General features: G+C 43.1%; 1 protein-coding gene across 2 annotated transcripts in view; it reads right to left on the bottom strand.

Moving 5' to 3' along the window:
- LOC115100865 (cytochrome P450 2G1-like) overlaps window positions 1-14,802 on the bottom strand; it is a 106,570-nt gene extending 91,768 nt beyond the window's left edge. The window contains exons 1-4 of one of the 2 annotated variants that reach the window (XM_029619874.1): window positions 14,530-14,780; window positions 9,493-9,655; window positions 9,023-9,172; window positions 5,714-5,874 (exon numbers count right to left, since the gene is read on the bottom strand). In XM_029619874.1, the coding sequence (XP_029475734.1) occupies window positions 5,714-5,874; window positions 9,023-9,172; window positions 9,493-9,655; window positions 14,530-14,709 (654 nt within the window). In that variant the 5' untranslated portion in view covers window positions 14,710-14,780. Of the gene's footprint in view, window positions 1-5,713; window positions 5,875-9,022; window positions 9,173-9,492; window positions 9,656-14,529 lie in introns of both variants that reach the window. The other variant, XM_029619873.1, reaches the window with a different exon arrangement.
- Between the last annotated feature and the right edge of the window lie 3,749 nt (window positions 14,803-18,551).

The following is an 18,551-nucleotide window of genomic DNA, read 5'->3' as shown; positions in this document are numbered from 1 at the left end:
CATTCAGGTGGACTAATGTGGTCTCCAGACTGCTTTATCCTAGAAAGCTGGCATAACCTGCATGAACCACTATTTTATTTATTTATTTATTTAAGGCTTTTATATACTGATTTTCTTGATACAAATCAAATCAACTCGGTTTACATCGAACTAGGCAGTAACTATAACCAACCAAATAACATGAGACAATTTGAAGGAGAATAAAGTTACATTATAATAAGAGTGCCTTAACTGGGAGTAGGAAAAAGAAAGGGGGAACGAAGATAAAGTGCAATATACAAGAGAATATGTGAGGGGCAAGGTTATAACCCAGTATCAATGAGCATGCTTGGGGTAAATGCAGACAATAGTAGTGGGAATCTTTAATGTAATTCACCTTGAGACTAACTTGGGAAAAGACGGAATGTGAAATGTTCATAAATAAATAAAATAACTAGGATTGAGAGATCGGATACAAGACATAAAGGGAACCGGTGTTGGTTTATGTATAGGAATTTATACATTCATCTACCCCAAAATGGTAGAATATTGGAGAGAGAGACAATTGGGCAGACTGGATAAGCTGATTGGTTACTACCTGCTGTCTTTTATTATTACTTCAACGGCATTTTATGAACTTAGTGCTTGGATCAGATTATCTTGTTGTATCTGATAGGATCTGACAGTGCCACTTTCAGTCTGATTCCAGCTCTCAATGAAGTGTAAATTTAAGTAAGTGTAAACTGTTTTTTTTTAAGATACACCTTTCATGTTCAGGGACTTAAGAATTTATTGTATAAAACCATTTGATTTACTGACAAAATCAGCGATTCTCAATGCTGGTACTTTAGAGCTTACTTGAATGTTTATTGTACAAAACTATTTTAATTAACCGACAAAATCAGTGATTCTTAGTGATACCCATTGAGACTGTGTTAGAAGTATCAGATTCATGTGATTATTTCAACCTGATAGTATTCTGGAATCTTCTTAAATGAGAGAACTGGCGGCTCATGCATTTGACTAATGATGAAGACACCTTTATGGTTTCCTTAGAATTTATTTAAGGGACAATACACTTCATGTGAAGAACTCATTAATTGTATCTAATATGACTTTATAAAAAATTGTTTGCATAAATTACTGTAAAAATGTAGGTTCATATAATATAACTTCAAATAATATTGTAATTTAAAATAAGCCCCCTGGGGAAGCTTAATAGCGAAACAGGGGCCTTTGTCAGGCTTCTAGTGTTTCTATATGTTGTAGGTATGAGTTATGAATGATGTATGAGTATTGTGCGGCGCAGCCGTGCAGACGCACAATCGGCTCAGCTTACCAGCGCGGGCGGATCTGCGGTCATGCAACGAGGCATCCTGGACATCTCCTCCAGCACGATCTCAGACGTCGCTGAACGCGGGCATGAGCAGCCCTCCAGATGCTCGCTCCGCCTCTTAAAGGGGCCAGGGACCAGGAAGTGTCCCGGCCCCAGGAAGTGACATCAGTGACAGCCTCCTTTAAAGCCTGGGACCTGCCTGCCGGTCTTTGCCTTGCAACAGGTCTTCCTGCCTAGCTGTCTCTCTCTTTGGTTGTGATTTGTGGACTGTCCGACTCTGCTTGCCTGCCTGCCGCCTGCCTCTGACCCGGTTTGTCTGACCCTGCCTGCCGCCTGCCTCTGACTTGGACTGCCCGACTCTGCCTGCCTGCCTGCCGCCTGCCTTTGACCCGGATTGCCTGACTTTGCCTGCCTGCCTGCCGCCTGCCCTGATACGGATTACCTTTTGAACTTTGCCTGCTTGCCTGCTGCCTGCCTTTGACTCGGATTGTCCGACCAGCCTATTTGCCTGCTTCCTGCCCTGTTCTGGACTACACGGGACTCTGTCTTCCTTCTGCCAGTCACTGACACCAGTCCACACCCAGATTCCACCTACTCAGGTGAGGGGATTTCCTATTCACTGTTGATTCTGCCTTCCGATGGTGAGGGTTCGTGGGGTCATCTTCTGATAGCCCCATCTCACCTCGGTCTGGGGGTCCACATTCCGGCTGGCTACAGCCAACAGTGAGTGATAGTATCCCTATTAGAATTTTCCCTGTGTGGAAATGGATAAATTGTAAGCTCCTCTAGCACATAAGGCCTTGCCACTATATTACCATGTGGATTCTCCATGGAACATTTTGTTTGGATGGGAGTTTCCACTCTCCCAATCCATGTTGTATTTTTAACTTGGTATATTTAAGTTTGGGGTATCCATTAACTTGGGACTCAGTTAAGCTAATTTAATTTCTGCTTTTCCATCAAATGGGAAAGGTTCCCATCACAGGGGTTAGTTTATACTGAGGGAAGCACCTCTTCCTTTGGTTGTGGTTACTTTGATAACTAGATCATGTGGTAGATTCTCCAAATGAGTTAGTGTTGCACCTACCAAGTCAGAGTATATTGGATATGGTCTCAATTTCTCAGATTTACTGCTAGTGTTCATATTTTCATTGTACCAAAGAGGTGCTCCTTCTGGAGATCACTTGTGAGATCCCTGTAGGCTCCTCATCTTGGATGTTTCCTCCTACTCCTTTGGGCTTCAACTCCATCACAAGTGGTCTCCCCTGGCCCGATGGAACAGCAGTAATCCTGCCCCAGGATTCAAACCCAGGTCCCTCTGTATGGCAAGTCATACACTTGCTGCTGACCTTCAGGCCGGCCCGACTGGTTCTCATTGAGTTGGAAGTCCAAAGAAGCAGGAGGAAACTGCCAGGCCAAAAAAGGAATATTAATTACAATGTGCAGACATAACAAGAGACCCTACAGGGATGTCAGAGGTGATCTATTTACCTTAACAGCTATGAAAAAAAGAATAGGGCATTCCCTAAAATTACCATAGTAAGCAAATGACAGAGGTACAGGAGAAGGAGTCTTAGCGATCGCTCAGCAATGCCCATACTCAGGGTTGAAGGTAGCCGGTTTTTGAAAGGAGCTTATTAGGTCACAGCTCAGTTGAGACCTGTTTTGATTCTTCCATGTGATGTGGATTAGCCACCATCGGAGACAGGAAGCTGGGTTCGATGAACCATTGGTCTGACCCAGTATGGCAGTACTCATGTTCTTATCTGCTGGAAGCCCAAAGGAGCCACAAGAGATGCAAGGCCCTCCAACCCCCTAAAAGAGAACCTACCTCTACTGGAGATATGCTGTCAAAAACTTTCATTTCCAACTGCCCGGGTTGGCAGGGACAGGTTCCCCTATTTCTATATCCCCCTCCTAACTCAGCACAATCGTTGCAGTGACACTTTGGCCACAGACTGTGGACTCAATAGCACTGACAATGAATCTGGCTTCTAGGTCTTGCCATTACGCAATGACCGAGACTCCCTCCTCAAAATGACTATGAACACTATCACTGCAGCACCCCCAGCCTTGCCCAACCCAGCAAGCAGAAGCCACAAACTGGTTCAGTTTATCTCCTCTAAAACAATTTTTCTTCTAACTTAAATGGCCCCCCATATAGACAAACCCTCATGTCCCCTTTATTAACTTATTTATTTATTTATTTATTTATTTAACATCTCTTCTATACCGATGTTCGTTCGCACATCGCATCGGTTTACAATAAAACGAAAACTTTTGGGCGGAGCCCTTACATATAACAGATAAATTAGTGAACTAGGAATAATATAATTAACTTTTGGGAGGAGTGGCCCTTCTCTTTACATTTCCTAACATTAGAATCTAATATTTCAGAAATAGGAAGATGATTACTTCTGGAATGGACTGCAAATATTGACATTTATTCTGTGTGAAGTCTTACCAAAAAATATGGAGAGAGAATGATTTTATTGCTACGGCTACCCAATTACAGTTGGGTAAGCTGAGGCACAAGTTGATGAAGTGACCTGCCCCAATATCACACACAGATAGTCAGTGGCAGAGCTGGGGATTAGAACTGAGGCTCAGGGGATAAGGGCGACTTACCCCAAGATCACACACACAAGGCGTCAGGAGCAGAGACTGCTCTGGATTTCCAAGACTTTGGAACTCTTTTTGGTTTATAGATTCCTGCTTTAACCATTCAGTCAAGCTTCCTGTCAGACTCTAACCCCTCACAGTGTCAAGTGCCACCTCTGCAGTAACTACAAACTCATGATAGTATTTAAAAAACACGGTCAACCATTGGGCAGGTGTAAACTTAGGAACTCATTCACTAAGTAGGAGTCACAAAGCAGCAGTAAATTGCTCTGCCACTTTGTGAATCCCATGGTGTTTTTTCCTGGGACTGTGGAACCTCCATGACTTAAAGGGTCTGATCAGCCCCAAGTACACCCCCTGCCCATGAAAAAAGGTTTTAAAACCCCAGGGTTCTGCCACCCCCAAATCCCAACCTCTACCCATCAGTGCAAAAATCTGATCTCCCGAGACCAGGACCCCATGCTCCAGGACCCTCCTTTACTCATTATTTTGTCCTTGGTCATCTACTGGGGAGCAGAAGTACCCCCCTAAGCTCTAGGCCTAGTGGTGGTCCGTTGCCCCTATCATGTGATGGTGCAGCTGGCACCAGTTTGAAAAATGGCCATTGGCAGGCCCAGAGCCTAGGGAGCTCAGGACCACAGGGACATAATAGTGAGTAAGAGAGGGGTCCAAAGGATGGGAGTTCCAGCTTAGGAGGGCCAGATTTTTGCCCTAATGGGGAGGGGTTGAAGGCAGGGTCTGTGCCACATTTTTTAAATGATTAAAAATTATTTATTCTGTTATGGTCACCTCCAAGGCCACCACCAAGGGGAGGATAGGTGGTACAGGGAGGTCTATGCAGACCCCCAGAGTGTTTTAAACTGTTTGGAGGGACCTGATTCCGGGCCAATCAGCCCCTTTAAGCCTAGGCCCCAGGAGCATCAGGACATGCATGAGAATCCTGGAGCTTCCGGGGGAAGTTAGCTACAGCTCCAGAGCTAACTCAAGAGTTGAAGCTAGCATCACATCAAATGATGCCACTTGTGATTTTTCTGTTAAGCTGTGTTATTTGATTTGCATCATTTAGGGTTTTCATTTAAATATGAATGGGGAGAGGCCAGAATAACGCGAGGTATTTGAAATACCTAACATTATTCCCCTAATTCGCCATTTAATGTACGGTAAACAGTGTTTATCGCACGGCAAATGGCCTAACATGGTAAACTGAATGAGCCCCTTAGATTGTAAGCCCTCTAGTGATAAGGAAAATCCTACAGTTTCTAAATATATTCCAAACTGAAGTGTTACAAAAGACGAAAACAAAAAATTATTAAATGTTTATGTTCCATTTGTAGTTGACAAGGGAACCATCCTCCTCAGAATTGACCGCAAAGATCTCCCCGTGCCCAATTAAAACATTCTAATTATTTCTACATTATTCTACATTAAATAGTTATACTGCTTATATTAAATAATATAATTTTTATGTATTACCAGTTAAACTATAATTTATTTTATCACTATGTTAAATTGTCATCTAGTTAAATTGTCATCTAGTACTACCAGTTAAACTATAATATTTATTTATCACTATGTTAAATTGTCATCTAGTTATATTGTTCCATATGTTCTACTGTTCTATGTAAAGCTCCGCTCTCTGTTGGGCAGTTCATTGTTTTATGTAAACCGGAGTGATTTGTAGTCCCTACAAGAACTTCGGTATATAAAAATTAAAAATAAATAAATAAATAAAATAATTACAACATTACCACCTCTTTATAAAGCTCAGCTCTTTACCTGAGAAAAGGGAGAATCGAACAGCTTTGAGAACTGATTTAGCAGTTTCAGTAATGCAAGGAATTTCTCATCCTGGTAGTCAAAACGATCCCCGAAAATGATAGAGCAGATAATGTTGGAGATGGACCGGCTGAAGTAGAAGGTGGGGTCGAAGGGTGAGCCTGAAGCAGGGAGAGAGAAGGGCATCAGCATTCCTCAGAAAAATACTTATCACAGGAAGGGCCATTGTGGGGTCTTCAATTCTAACACCATGAAGAATGAGGGCCATCACAGGAAGCTTCTTGAAGGAGGGGAGATCCTGTATGAGGGGGCATCTGCTGGTTGGCCCAGCTTCCAATTGACCTCACTCTCAGCCAGAGTTGCCAACAGCTTGCATATCAATAAGCGGGCTGAGCCAGTCCTGGTTTTATGCCCACCATTCTGACCGTCTCCTATCTTTCTTTCTTTTCTTTTTGGCCCAGCAGTTTCCAGCTTCCAGCTCAATCAGAGCTACAATGCCGTATGCATGGGAAATGCTCTTTATGGGGGTAATTTTCAAACAGGAGTAAAGTCTGCGGCTAACTTTCACCTGCATACTTTACACTCATTTTCAAAGCAAAAGTGTGTGCATACTTTCACTTTGAAAATTGCCCCAGGAAAAGTACCTGCATGCATTACCATCTGCTAATGTGTTTGGATAGCTGTCTTGGGGAAATTTACACACTAGAACTAGAAGGTGAGTTTTAAAAGCCCGTCATGCACCAAAACCAGGAGATACACGAATGTGTCAGGCTGGTGTACGCTGAACAGATTTTAGAAGGCTCCTGTGTACGCGTGTATTTCCTGCTGCGTCCAAAAGATTTTCCCATAAAAGGAGCAGGGCATGGGCGTGGTCTGGGCGGAGCATGGGCGTTCCTGGATTTCACACTGAAACCAGAGCGAAAAACACTTACGTGAACACGCGTGCCGGGGTCTCTTGCTGTGTAACTTTACTTCTGCTATGGATGGCGTGCAAGTAATAAAACTAAAAAAATTACACAGATCAGCAGAGTTGTAAGGGTCAGGGCTAACAGGGAGGAAGGAGGGCTATTAAAATAGGGGTTTTGGAATTCCTATGCCTTCTTGGCGAGCTGGGAACAAACTGGTAAAACTGGCAATTGTGACAGCGTGCGTCTCTACTAAAATCCCCCCACTTATACGGTAGAAGCAGCATTTGTGCGTATAGCCGTGTCCCTGGGCGCGTGCTGGCAAAAACGCGCACATGTACACCCATGCGCCTGTTTAAAAGTTACCGTCTTTGCATATATGATATGTACAGGTTATATAATATGCACGTAAACATGTGTGTGCATGTAAAGATGCATGCCAGACAAGTTCCAAATTATCCAGATGAGTAGCGGCAGTTACCCAGATAACTCCTCATTTATCCAGCTAAGTAATCGCACAGCCAGATAAGTCTGAAAAAGCACTACTTGTACATCTAAGCAGCCAGTTAATACATCTGGTTAAATAAGATAGCCTGATAAGCCTGGGAAAAATGCTACTTAGACAGATAAGTCTTAAATGCTGCTGATCCGACTGTCAGATAGCCATAAAAGAGCGGGGGTTTTTTCTGACTTATCCAGCTAAGTGGCACTTTTCAGACTTATCAGGCTAGGCAGCGAATTGAAATTACCAGGTATAACATTTACTCCACCAGTTTGCCCAGTTCTTCTCCAGGCCATCGAGACCCTCCTGGTTCTTCAGCCTCAGTTCCCCACAGTTCAGCCAGATCACCCACCCAGTCCATAGTACAGAATAACACATTTACTATCACTTACGCAGCATAATTAGCAGGTGTAAGATTAGGTCAGTAAGTCGGTAAATCTGGACGTGTAAGAGTTTTTCAAAATAGCAACTTACGTGCACAAACGTGGGCCTTAGACTGCCCCATTTTTATGCACGTATATTTGGTGTTTATAAAGTAGCATGTGAGCCAGTAAATGCTACTTACACATATTTATGCTAATTTTTACATGCGTAACTCTTTGAAAATTCACCCCTTACTTTTTTAAATTGAAAAAAGTGTGGGCCTAATTTCTTTTTTTTACTGATTAAAATGCATTACATTATCAAATGCAGTCTGCAAAAACAAGATATGATAGAGGTCTTTAAAATCATGAGAGGACTAGAACAGGTTAATGTGAATTGGTTATTTACTCTTCATGACATGAAGTTAGCAAGCAGCACATTTAAAACAAATCAGAGAAAATTCTTTTTCATGCAATGCACAATTAAGCTCTGGAATTCGTAGCCAGAAGATATGGTTAGGGCAATTAGTGTAGCTGGGTTTAAAAAAGGTTTGATAATTTCGTGGAGCAGAATCCATAAACTGCTATTAATTTGAGTTAGGGAATAGCCACTGCTATTGCTGGCATTAGTGGCATGAGATGTAATTGGTGTTTGGGTACTTGCCCGGAATTTGTAACCTGGATTGGCCACTATTGGAAACAGGATGCTTGGCTTGATGGACCTTCAGTATGACCTAGTATGATAACATCTTATGTTCTTAAATGGCTGTGTATCTGAGTGAGAGCTGACACTCACGTGCCAAAGTGTTCCCATGTGCTGGATTAAAAGCTACCGTCTAAGTAAATAAAATGAAAATGAAATTTAGAATTACTCTGGGGATTTTCCTCTAATTTTATATCTTCTCCCAATACAGCCTAACTAATGCAAGGAAAGTCCTTAGCCAGGTGCCACTATTTGTCGTTCCCTGCAGAAACTGGATACATGTGGACCCTAAGTCTGAACACTTGGTGTCACTGTTGAGCAATAGCTGAGATGACCTCCTGCCACATAACTGTGAACATTCTCTTTGCAGCATCTCAGCCTTCCAGGGTGCAGAGGTCGGGGGGGATCAAATCCTACGTTATCCACAGCCCAGTTCCTGCCTTTCTTAGAGAAACTGAAAATGCATGTCCATACAAGTAATGGGGTAAAGCCAGGACTGGACCAGTCTGTCCTGTATGACACAGAGATGTCTCTGATCCCTGCTGTCTACTGTAAATCTTCACATTGTTACAGAAAAGGACCACCTACTGAGCTGCATGGGGCTCAATGCTTATACCAGATAATGAAATCGGCCCCTACCAGGGCAGGCTCTGGCATATTTTTCCCACAGAAGTCAGTACTGGAAGATTGAAGAAGATTACAAGATTGGAAGATTAACTGTGATCTGAAAAGCGATTTATAAATGATTTTAAATAAATAAATATGCTGTATTTATGAATGACCCTATGGACCAGATAAACATACACAGATACACACACAACTTGCACACACACCAACCTTTTGTTTTTTTCAGTTCCTCCACCAGGAACTGGGCTTCCTCCTGGATCCGCTCCTCAATGCTCCTCTTCCCCATCCCGAAATTCCTCATGGTCATGAGCGCAAATCGTCGAAGCTGCTTCCAGCGCTCCCCATTGCTTGAAACTATCCCTGAAAAGGATAAAGACAAGATTGACAAGACCCAGGCAATTCAATGCTACGTGTTGGCTCCTGAATATTCAAACATTAAACAACTCTGTGAGAAACTGATGAACTTATTCTTTGTCCAGTATTGATTAGGAGGTCTCCTTCCTTTCTCTTGGGCCCCCAATCCAGAAGGAACTTGTTGTAACCTCACCATCCATCATTCACATCATAAGCCAGGCAGCATACGGCAATAAACATTGCTATTATCATTACAAGTTGGCTGCCAGAGAGGAAATGCAGTAGCATTTCACATCTGATCAAGAGAAATATTAGTGCTTCCTCACCATAATCACCGAAGAACACTTTAATTCCTGGAGATCTCCCTCGTGCACCAAACACATCTGCATTGTCGATGAGTGCCTCCTTCACAGCATCATAACCATTTAGTATCAAAACTGGCAGGGTTCCTAAATATATCAAGAATACTGGCCCATACTTCTTATGCAACTGTAAAACACACACAGAACGTACCAGGTGAATTTGTAAAGGCTCTATACATGTAAATGTAACATACTATTGTAGCAATTTTCAAATGCCATTTACCCAGGTTAAGCGTACTTAATCCAGGTAAAACCCATTGATAATTCGATGGCATATATTGTAGCACTATTAAAAAGCCCACTTACACAGATAAAGTGCATTTACACATGTAAAACCCAGTTTTAAGTGTATAAATGCTTTTGGAAATCAGGCATGAAGATAAGTTTGATGCAGGATGCTGGCTTGATGGCTAAGTGGCAGTGGCACACTGCTAGGTGGAGGATTTAGGTTTGACACCCCGGTCAAGTCTTGCCTCTACTGCATGCCCAGATTTTCTGTTCCTCAGGCTGTCCAGGGCTGGGGATTTTCAGATGCAGGCTCTATTACCCCTAGTGTGAGGGAGTCCAAGTTGTGGCACAACGGTGACACTTAGTGGCAGGAGTTAGGGCCTATGCTTGTAGAGTTCCAGAAGGAGCCTTGATACATGGCACTCAGCCGAGGCCTGTCACTTCAATGAGTGGACTAGTTGAGTTAGGAGGGGGATATAAAACAGGGGAAAAAGCACAATTAGTTGCAAATAAACAAACCCCAGTTCTGATTGAGCTGGAAGCCCAAAGGAGTGGAAGAACTCCTGGGCCTCCCCACAGAACAGGAAGTGCCATGCTCTGTCAGACTAATGGTCCATTGTGTCATCAGTCTGTGTCTGACAGTGGCCAATCAGGATCCCTGTTGCTCACTCCCAGAAGTAAGAGGTGGAGAATCCCAGGTCTACCTGCTTAATAATTATTAATAAACCTGCCATCCAAAAACTTCTCCAAACCCTTCTTAAACATCTATATTACAGGCCTTAACCATATTTTTCGGCAACAAATTCTATAGTTTGTCTATTAACTAAAAAATAATAATTTCTTAAATTTTATATGACAGGATCCTAAATCAGGTTCTGGTAATCAGAGTTCTATTTTTGGAGAAATTCCAAGGAAGGTCACTTAACCAATTATTAGTAGGTTATGATGATGTGTTATTATGACTAAAGGTTAGTGAAAGGTTTGGGTATATTTCTTTAAGGGACCACTAGGAGCCCCTTCTTTGGGTCAATATAAGGAGGAGCACTCCAACTCGGGATTCCCCTTAAGATGGATTTTCCACCCCCCGGGGACAGAAGCAATACCCAGTTGCTCCTGCCCCATTGGTGCTATTTCAGTCCAAGTCAGGCTGCACAGTTAACAAGAATTCACTGCTTCACCTTACAGGCACAGAAACACATTTTCTTCAGATCCTATTAGCTCAGCCATCAGCTCTTGATTGCCTGAGGACCAGTCTGGATCCTCAGGAGCATGGCTGCAAATCTAGGTGTGGGGTGAGGCAGACCCTTCTGGTCTGGCCACTAGATGCCATTATTCCCTTTCCTTATAATACACTTAAAGGGAAATTTTAAGACCCGTGCATGGTTCCCAATGAGCGCATGTTATAAAATCATCAGCTAGCTGCGCGCAGATGCATGTCTGATTTTATATCGGCACGCACACGTGCACGTGAATGCTGACTTGCATGCGTAAGGGGGGAAACTTTTACAACATTTGCGTGGCGACATGTTAAGCCCTAATCCCAGTTCCCTCCCAGTCTGGAACCCTGCAACCATGGACCCTGAAACTAGCCATTAAGTGTTGCACTTAAACAATGACCTCCACAGCATCCCCAGCTCCAGTAGACGTAGAGAGCAGAAGACCCAACTGGGGGATCAACAGAGGACCTTCCACATGGCAGTGCACAGCACAGCTACTGGGCCAGCCAGATTTACTCTATTGGTGCAGAAGGTGATTTCTGATATTTTAAATATTTATTATAATACTGCATATCAAATTATTATTTTTATGTGTGCTGTATTTTGTAACCTATTACCCAATAATCAGAAACTACTCGTTATATTGTTTTCCTTTGCAGTAAAATAGATCTTGAATAACAGCCCACGTATTTGTATCTGAAGATTTTAGCCCGAATTTTCAAAGCAGACGTACATAAGTCTGCTTTGAAAATTCCTGGGTTACACAGGTACATGTTTTCCACATACATGGATAAAGATGCACCTGCTCCCAAATTCCTGAGCAAGTGTATCTTTCTGAGTGTACATTTACATGCATTTGTTTGAAAATCCAACGTATGCACATAAATGCTTTTCCCCCTCCAACTCCAACCCCTGGAGCATCTAATGCAAGTATGTAGGAAAGCACACATGTAATTGAGTTGTAAGAGCCTCTGTACATGTACTCCTCTCCTCTCCATACAACTTTCCCCCGGATCATTTTCCAAAGCCGATTTACATGCATAAGCCTTGTGAAAATTCCCCCATATGCATTAACCTTTGGTAACACACTCTATATATAATTCACAAGCATGAAACCTGGCGGATGGAAAGCAAAGTAGAATAAGTAAATGTCTTGAAATTTGGAAACTTGTGGAGCCTTATACTGGATCAGAGGCTTGAGGGTGAGTTTATTTTATTTAAATTATTTCATGCTCCCTCTTGTTCCAGGGATATTATTTTGGAGTTATTTTCTGGTTTTGTGTTTATTTCTCTGTATTTCCTACATTTTGTATAACAAAAAAACACCTGGACTTAAAAAAGCAATATTAATGTTAAACACTGTGCAGATAAGATAATGAGATGCAAAATATGCAGATCGCCCCATTAGCTATTACTATAGGAATAACAGATGTGTGTGAAATATCACTAAATAGATTAAATGCAGATGCAAACAACTTAAGTGCCATTCCAGAGATACAGTTCAGTTTTGAGTAGGTGGTGAGACATTACTACACACGCTTGAGTGTCTCGCATTCCCTTAGTTAATATATTGTCATACCTTATGCATGCTAAAATAACATTTAGATAGTAACATAATAACAATGGCAAAAAAAGACCAATGGTCCATCCAGTCTGCTCAGCAAGCTTCTCATTGTAGTAACTGCTGCTCCCTGCAGATTACCCCATGTTTCTGTTGATGATAGTAACTGCCCCTCTGTGCAGGTTGCCCCCAAGCCTTATGTTAAAGGCAGCAATAATTACAATCGAAACCAAACAACTGTCAAACCCATTACAAACTTATTGTTGGTAATGTTTATACAGGGTAAGAAGCCTTCATGATAGTTCAGACAATGCTGCTTGAACATGCTTTGCTTTTCGACTTGGCCGTAGAAGTGGTCCTGTGTTTTACTCCTAATATCTGCATATCAGTACCCTGGACTGTAATAGGCGGGACCCAGCATTATCTGTCATCTGAATCCTGATCTTTATCCCTAATGTCCGCATATCAGTAGCCCAAACTGTAAAAGTCGAGGTTCAGTGTTGGCTGTTGTCTGAATCCAATTCCCCTTTCTCCCCTACCGTTGAAGCACAGAGCGAAGTTGTATTTGCTTTACAAGCAAATACAACTTCCCTAATACCGCCCTTAACCAGTACAGCAAGGCTGTACTGGTTAAGGGCGGTAATCTCTGTGCCTTCTGTTAAGGGTCGTAACTGCTACTCCTTGCAGGTTACCCCATGCAACCTTTTCATTTCCAACCCAGTCCTTAGGGATCCACAGTCTTTATCCTGTGCCTTTTAAAATTTGTATGCTATTTTCATTTTCACCACCGCTTCCGGATGGGCATTCCCGGCATCCACCACCCTCTCCGAGAAGAATGATTTCCTGATGTTGGTCCTGAGTCATCTCCCCCGGAGTTTCATTTCATGACCCCTAGTTCTACAGTTTCCTTTCCAATGCAAAAGGTTTGAAGTTCATGCATTATTAAAACCTGTCAGGTATCTGAATGTCTGTATCATATCTCCCCTGCTCCTCCTCTCTTCCAGAGTATACATATTCAGATACTTCAGCTACTCCTCATAGGTCTTCCAATACAGACCCCATGCCATTTTGTTTGCCTTTCTCTGGACCACCTACATCCTATCTCCTGGAATATTGAACGCAGTGCTCCAGGTGAGGCCTCACGAAGGATCAGTACAAGAACATTATCAACTCTTTTTTCTTACTGGTTATTCCTCTCTCTATGCAGCCCAGCATTCTTCCGGCTTGCGCTATTGCCTTGTCACATTGCTTTGTTGCCTTTAGATCACCAGACACTATCACAACAAGGCCCCTCTCCTAGTCCGTGCACATTAGCTGTTCACCCCCCCATCACATACAGCTCATTTGGATTGCTGCTCCCAGATACACGACTCTGCACTTCTTGGCATTGAATCCCAGTTGGCAAATCTTCGACCACTCTTCTAGCTTTCTTAAATCATTTTTCATTCTCTCTACTCCCGATGTGTCCACCTTGCTGCGGATCTTAGTATCATCTGCAAATAGACAAACTTTACCTTCTAGATGCATTAACGCCTGTTCTGAAAGCAACTTATTAAATAGCCCCACAAAAGATTATTTTTCCCTAAGTGCATTACTTTGCACTTGTCCTCATCAAATTTCTTCTGTCTTTCCATTTGGTGCCCCCACCTATTATCGATTGCTTAATTTGTGTCTGGGAGGAATACATGATGGAAAAATGGAGAATGCCTTCTGAAGTTGGGGCGATATGGAGGCCTTTTACGAAAACAGTGGATATGAATACTTTAGAATAGAATGGCTGTTTTTTCCTTGAAGGCCTTTTTTGTTGAAACAGTTAACAAAAAAAGGCAATTTGTAATATGCTTAATATGATATCTTTTTACTTTACTCTGCTCCAGTCCATCATATCTATAGACTTGTAGTCCCTGCTTTTCTTACAGAAACTGAAACTACGAGGCTATAGATGTAGGTAGGGGGTAAACCCAGGAGTGGCTCATCCCTACCCTTGTGTCTTACCTTTCTGAAGGACTTCAGCATGTCATTGGGCTTCACCTGCAGGATGTTGCCTATGAAAGGCAGAGGGGTAGGACCCGGAGGCATCTTCTTCCACTTCTTGATGCTCCTCCATGCTGAGAAAAAGACGAGGAAGGATACGGAGAAGATGAGGAGTTGGAATACAGAATCTCCGAGGACCATTTTGCCAGCTGTGGAACTTGTTGAGTGCAATGCTGGGACCTGAAGCAGCAAGGATCTTTTGTAGCTCACTAGGGCAGTCAGGATCAGCAGAGTTCATGGGAGGAACTTTAAACTTGACACATCTTGATATAGGGAGGCTGGCAGAGTTCCACTTTCTTGCTCAATGCAACAGGGGAGGGCCAGATGCGTTCAAGCACCCAGGTCAGAAACAGAGATAAAGATAACAATATCACTAATTAGCAGAAGCAAAGCAATGGCCAAGAGTGAAAAAATGGCTGGAACGCCTTGTTTGGTTAAGTTGTGCTTCACCTGGGCTTTCTCAAACATCAGCAAAAGCAAAATGCCTCCCCTCCCCCACGGTTTTACAATGTTATGCAACAGCATAGGGGCATTACCTGCTATTAATTGAGTTGATTTAGAAAATAGCCACTGCTATTACTAGCAATGGTACCATGGAATAGACTTAGTCTTTGGGTACTTGCCAGGTTCTTATGGCCTGGATTGGCCACTGTTGGAAACAGGATGCTGGGCTTGATGGACCCTTGGTCTGACCCAGTATGGCATGTTCTTATGACATTTCAACTCAGTTCTGAATTGCCCATGTCCACGTGCTTCTTTAAAAACAATCTGTACTTCTGTGTATTGCATGAGTTGTCAAAAGTGCACACTATGACATTCACCCTCCTACCATGGTTAAATAAATTGACATTCAGACTTTTTTTTAGCTCCTCTGTGTCCCCTAATTTTTTTATGCTGTGTGTACAAAACAGTTCTCGTGTGCATAGAAGTCAACTTTTGAAAATAGTTGGAATGTTGAACCCAATACAAATTACAGCCCCTCCAGTAAAAAGGAAAAACAAAGCACAGCGGGTGGTGAGTGTGACTGACCAGCCTGTATTAAATGTTCAGAGAGAGGCAGATAATGTGGACAAGGGAGGGCTCATGTCACCAAAACAAAAGCTAGGGAAGACTCATAGTGCTCTCAGTCATTCTTCTCCCCAATCCCAGCTCAGCCACACCAGTCTCCTCCCCCTCCCCTCCCCTCCTCCCCTTCCCCATCCCCTGCAGCTCATCCAGTTTCTCCCCCCATTCTTGCTGTCCCTACCACTCTCTCTCAAACCCCGTTTTCTCTCACCTCATAATCTTTTCTTCCTCCTCTCCCCATCTTATCCTCTTTCCCCCTTCCTCTCCTTCCTCCCTCTGCTTGTTTTAAGTCTCCCTCTCCTGCAGGGCATACTTTGAATTTTATATGTGGGGCCTGCTCCACCCCCTGTATCCCCTTAGCTTGCTCTGCTACCCTCTCTTCTCTTCCCATTCTTCCACTCCCCAACAGGTTCCTCATCCCTCCTTAGCCAGCTCCCTTCCTCTGCAGGCTTGGTTCACCCCTCCCTGCACTGCTCCCCACCCCTCACCCCTTCTCAGCACATTAGGCTTCCCTTTATCGACAGGCTCTGCTCACCTCTCAGTTTGTGGATCCCCCTCCTCTAGAGGCTGGGATAACTTTGTAAATCTGCTTTCCTTGAGCCCAGGTACATCTTTTTTTTTTTCTGCCACTGGTCCTGCCTCCCCATTCCCTGCAGCCCTTCTCCAGGCACTCACAGATTCTAGGCCAGAGCCAGTCACAAGACAATTCTGCCACCCGCATGCCCCGAGCCCTGGTAGCTCAGCGGTCAGCATCTCCCTAACTGCTCCGGGGTCACAGCTGCATGGTGCTGTCCATCCTCAGTGTGGGAGCCCCAGACACAGCTGCTGTCTCCTGTGGGATATAACAGGGGGATGGAGACGGTGTTCCCCTCAATTCTAGCCCTGACGGCAGCCCCCGTTAATATTGCAGCTGCCAAGGGGAAGACATTTCTAAGAGAGATTTTCAGCCTGTGGCATCGCTTGTCACCACAATGTTCTCCCCCTTCCCCTTCCTTCCAGTAAAATATTTTAATTCTCCTGGTGACTCCAGGGTTAGAAAAAATGGACAGATATCACCTTCCCCCCACCCTAGATCCTGCCCTACTAGCAAAGAAATCTTCACCAAACTTACACTAAACAATTTTACAGCCTTTGTGTCTGTAGCTGGAATTTATCCTATCCCTGCTTGCTTCTGGCAGTCTTTTAGCTTCCTCTCTTACTCTGTATTTCTTTTCTGGTCTTCCTCTCATCATTTCTCTTATCTTAACTCCACGTTTTCCCTTCTTTCTTTCTGTTGGCTGTCTCTCCACAGCTGTCACCTTCTCCTAGTCTCACTCTCACCTGTCACTTCTATCCCTTTCTCAGGCCTTCATGCCTCTTCCCTCCAACATGTTCCCCTCTCTTCTCACAGTCCTTCTCTTGCTTTACCTCCCCTATCACAGCTCCTTTCCCAGGCCTCTTTACCTCTCTCTTCCTCTTACGTTTGCTTCACCTAACCCACTCACCCCTGCTCTTCTCCTCATTGCCTGTATCCTCTCTCCCAGCCTGTATCCTCTTCTTCTCTCACCTCCTTTCCTCTTCTTACAGCTCTGTCCCCTTTCTCATGTAGAGAACCCCACTGGGTCTCTTCTAGTAGGATTATAACAGCATTGTAGGCAGAATAGAAGTATCTTTAGTTGGTGTATAGCTTCCCCATGTGGATTGCTGTAATGGTAATGTCCTAGCTTTTAAAACTTGAAAAACCTCAACTAGGCAAGGAACTAACTTAAAAAAATGTCCTTAAAATCACAATACTTTAACAAAAGATTTTTTGAAAATAAAGGCATCGAATATAGAGCTTTGGATCAGAATAGCTGAATTTTGACTGCTTTTGTCATTCTAAATATTTAGTACATTTTGTGCAATGCCCTTGCTTATTTGTTTATATCTGAAAAACAGGAAGGATGTTTCGACAATGGATGATTCAGCACCGTAGCTGCATATCCAATCAGTGTTTGAAGGCTGCAATAATTAGCCATCATCTTGAGGAATATCATTTTGTGACTCTTTAAATGCACTGCGTAGAATATGATTACTCCCTCCATTAGGAGTGGCAACATGGATCAACATCTAGTACAGTTAGAGCCACAGTAGATCTACCAGCTTGATATGGTGGTTCTGTGGGAAACAATAAATGTTTTAATATCTATCTTCTCAAAAAAAATATTGATTGGTCTCTGTTTCTTTAAATGTGATTGGTCATATCCTTTTTTCTTCAAAAGTTCTTTTGATTGGTGGTGTAGAGAATATGAGGTCCCCACTAAATGACCCTAGCTCCCAGCCCTTGGTTAGACTAGGGTTGCCAACCAGCTCCAGATTTTCAGGACAGGTCAATCCAATCCTGGTTTTACCCCATTGCATGCTGAGACTTGTTCTGCTTTCCCTAATTGTATTCCCTAAGAAAAGTTCTTGGAGGAGAAGTCCATTACCTGCTATTAAGTTCACTTAGAGAATAGCCACTGCCATTAGCAATGGTAACATGGAATAGACTTAGTTTTTGGGTACTTGCCAGGTTCTTATGGCCTGGATTGGCCACTGTTGGAAACAGGATGCTGGGCTTGATGGATCCTTGGTCTGACCCAGTATGGCATGTTCTTAAGCAAGACTATAAGTACCTGCATGCAGTGGAGTAAAATCAGGCCTATTTAAGGACCTCATTCACTAGGGCATTTCTCCCATTCTGTGTCTATGGGAAAATGTCTTGATGAATCAGGCTCTTAGATTAGCTACAGTCTGATGCCACCTAGTGGTGATACCAGTACAGTACATACAACATTGGATCCCTTTGAGGAAAGCCAAGAAAAAAGAGCAGTCTAAACTAAAATTCATCATAAACCAGTTAATGTGCCTGTAACTCAAAAATGAAATATAATGCACCAGGAAAAATCAAATGTTGACGT

This window comes from Rhinatrema bivittatum, chromosome 11 (genome assembly GCF_901001135.1).
Source record: "Rhinatrema bivittatum chromosome 11, aRhiBiv1.1, whole genome shotgun sequence".
NCBI lineage: Eukaryota > Metazoa > Chordata > Amphibia > Gymnophiona > Rhinatrematidae > Rhinatrema > Rhinatrema bivittatum.
The sequence above is the reverse complement of the archived record's forward strand: the minus strand, read 5'-3'. Positions and strand labels throughout refer to the sequence as shown.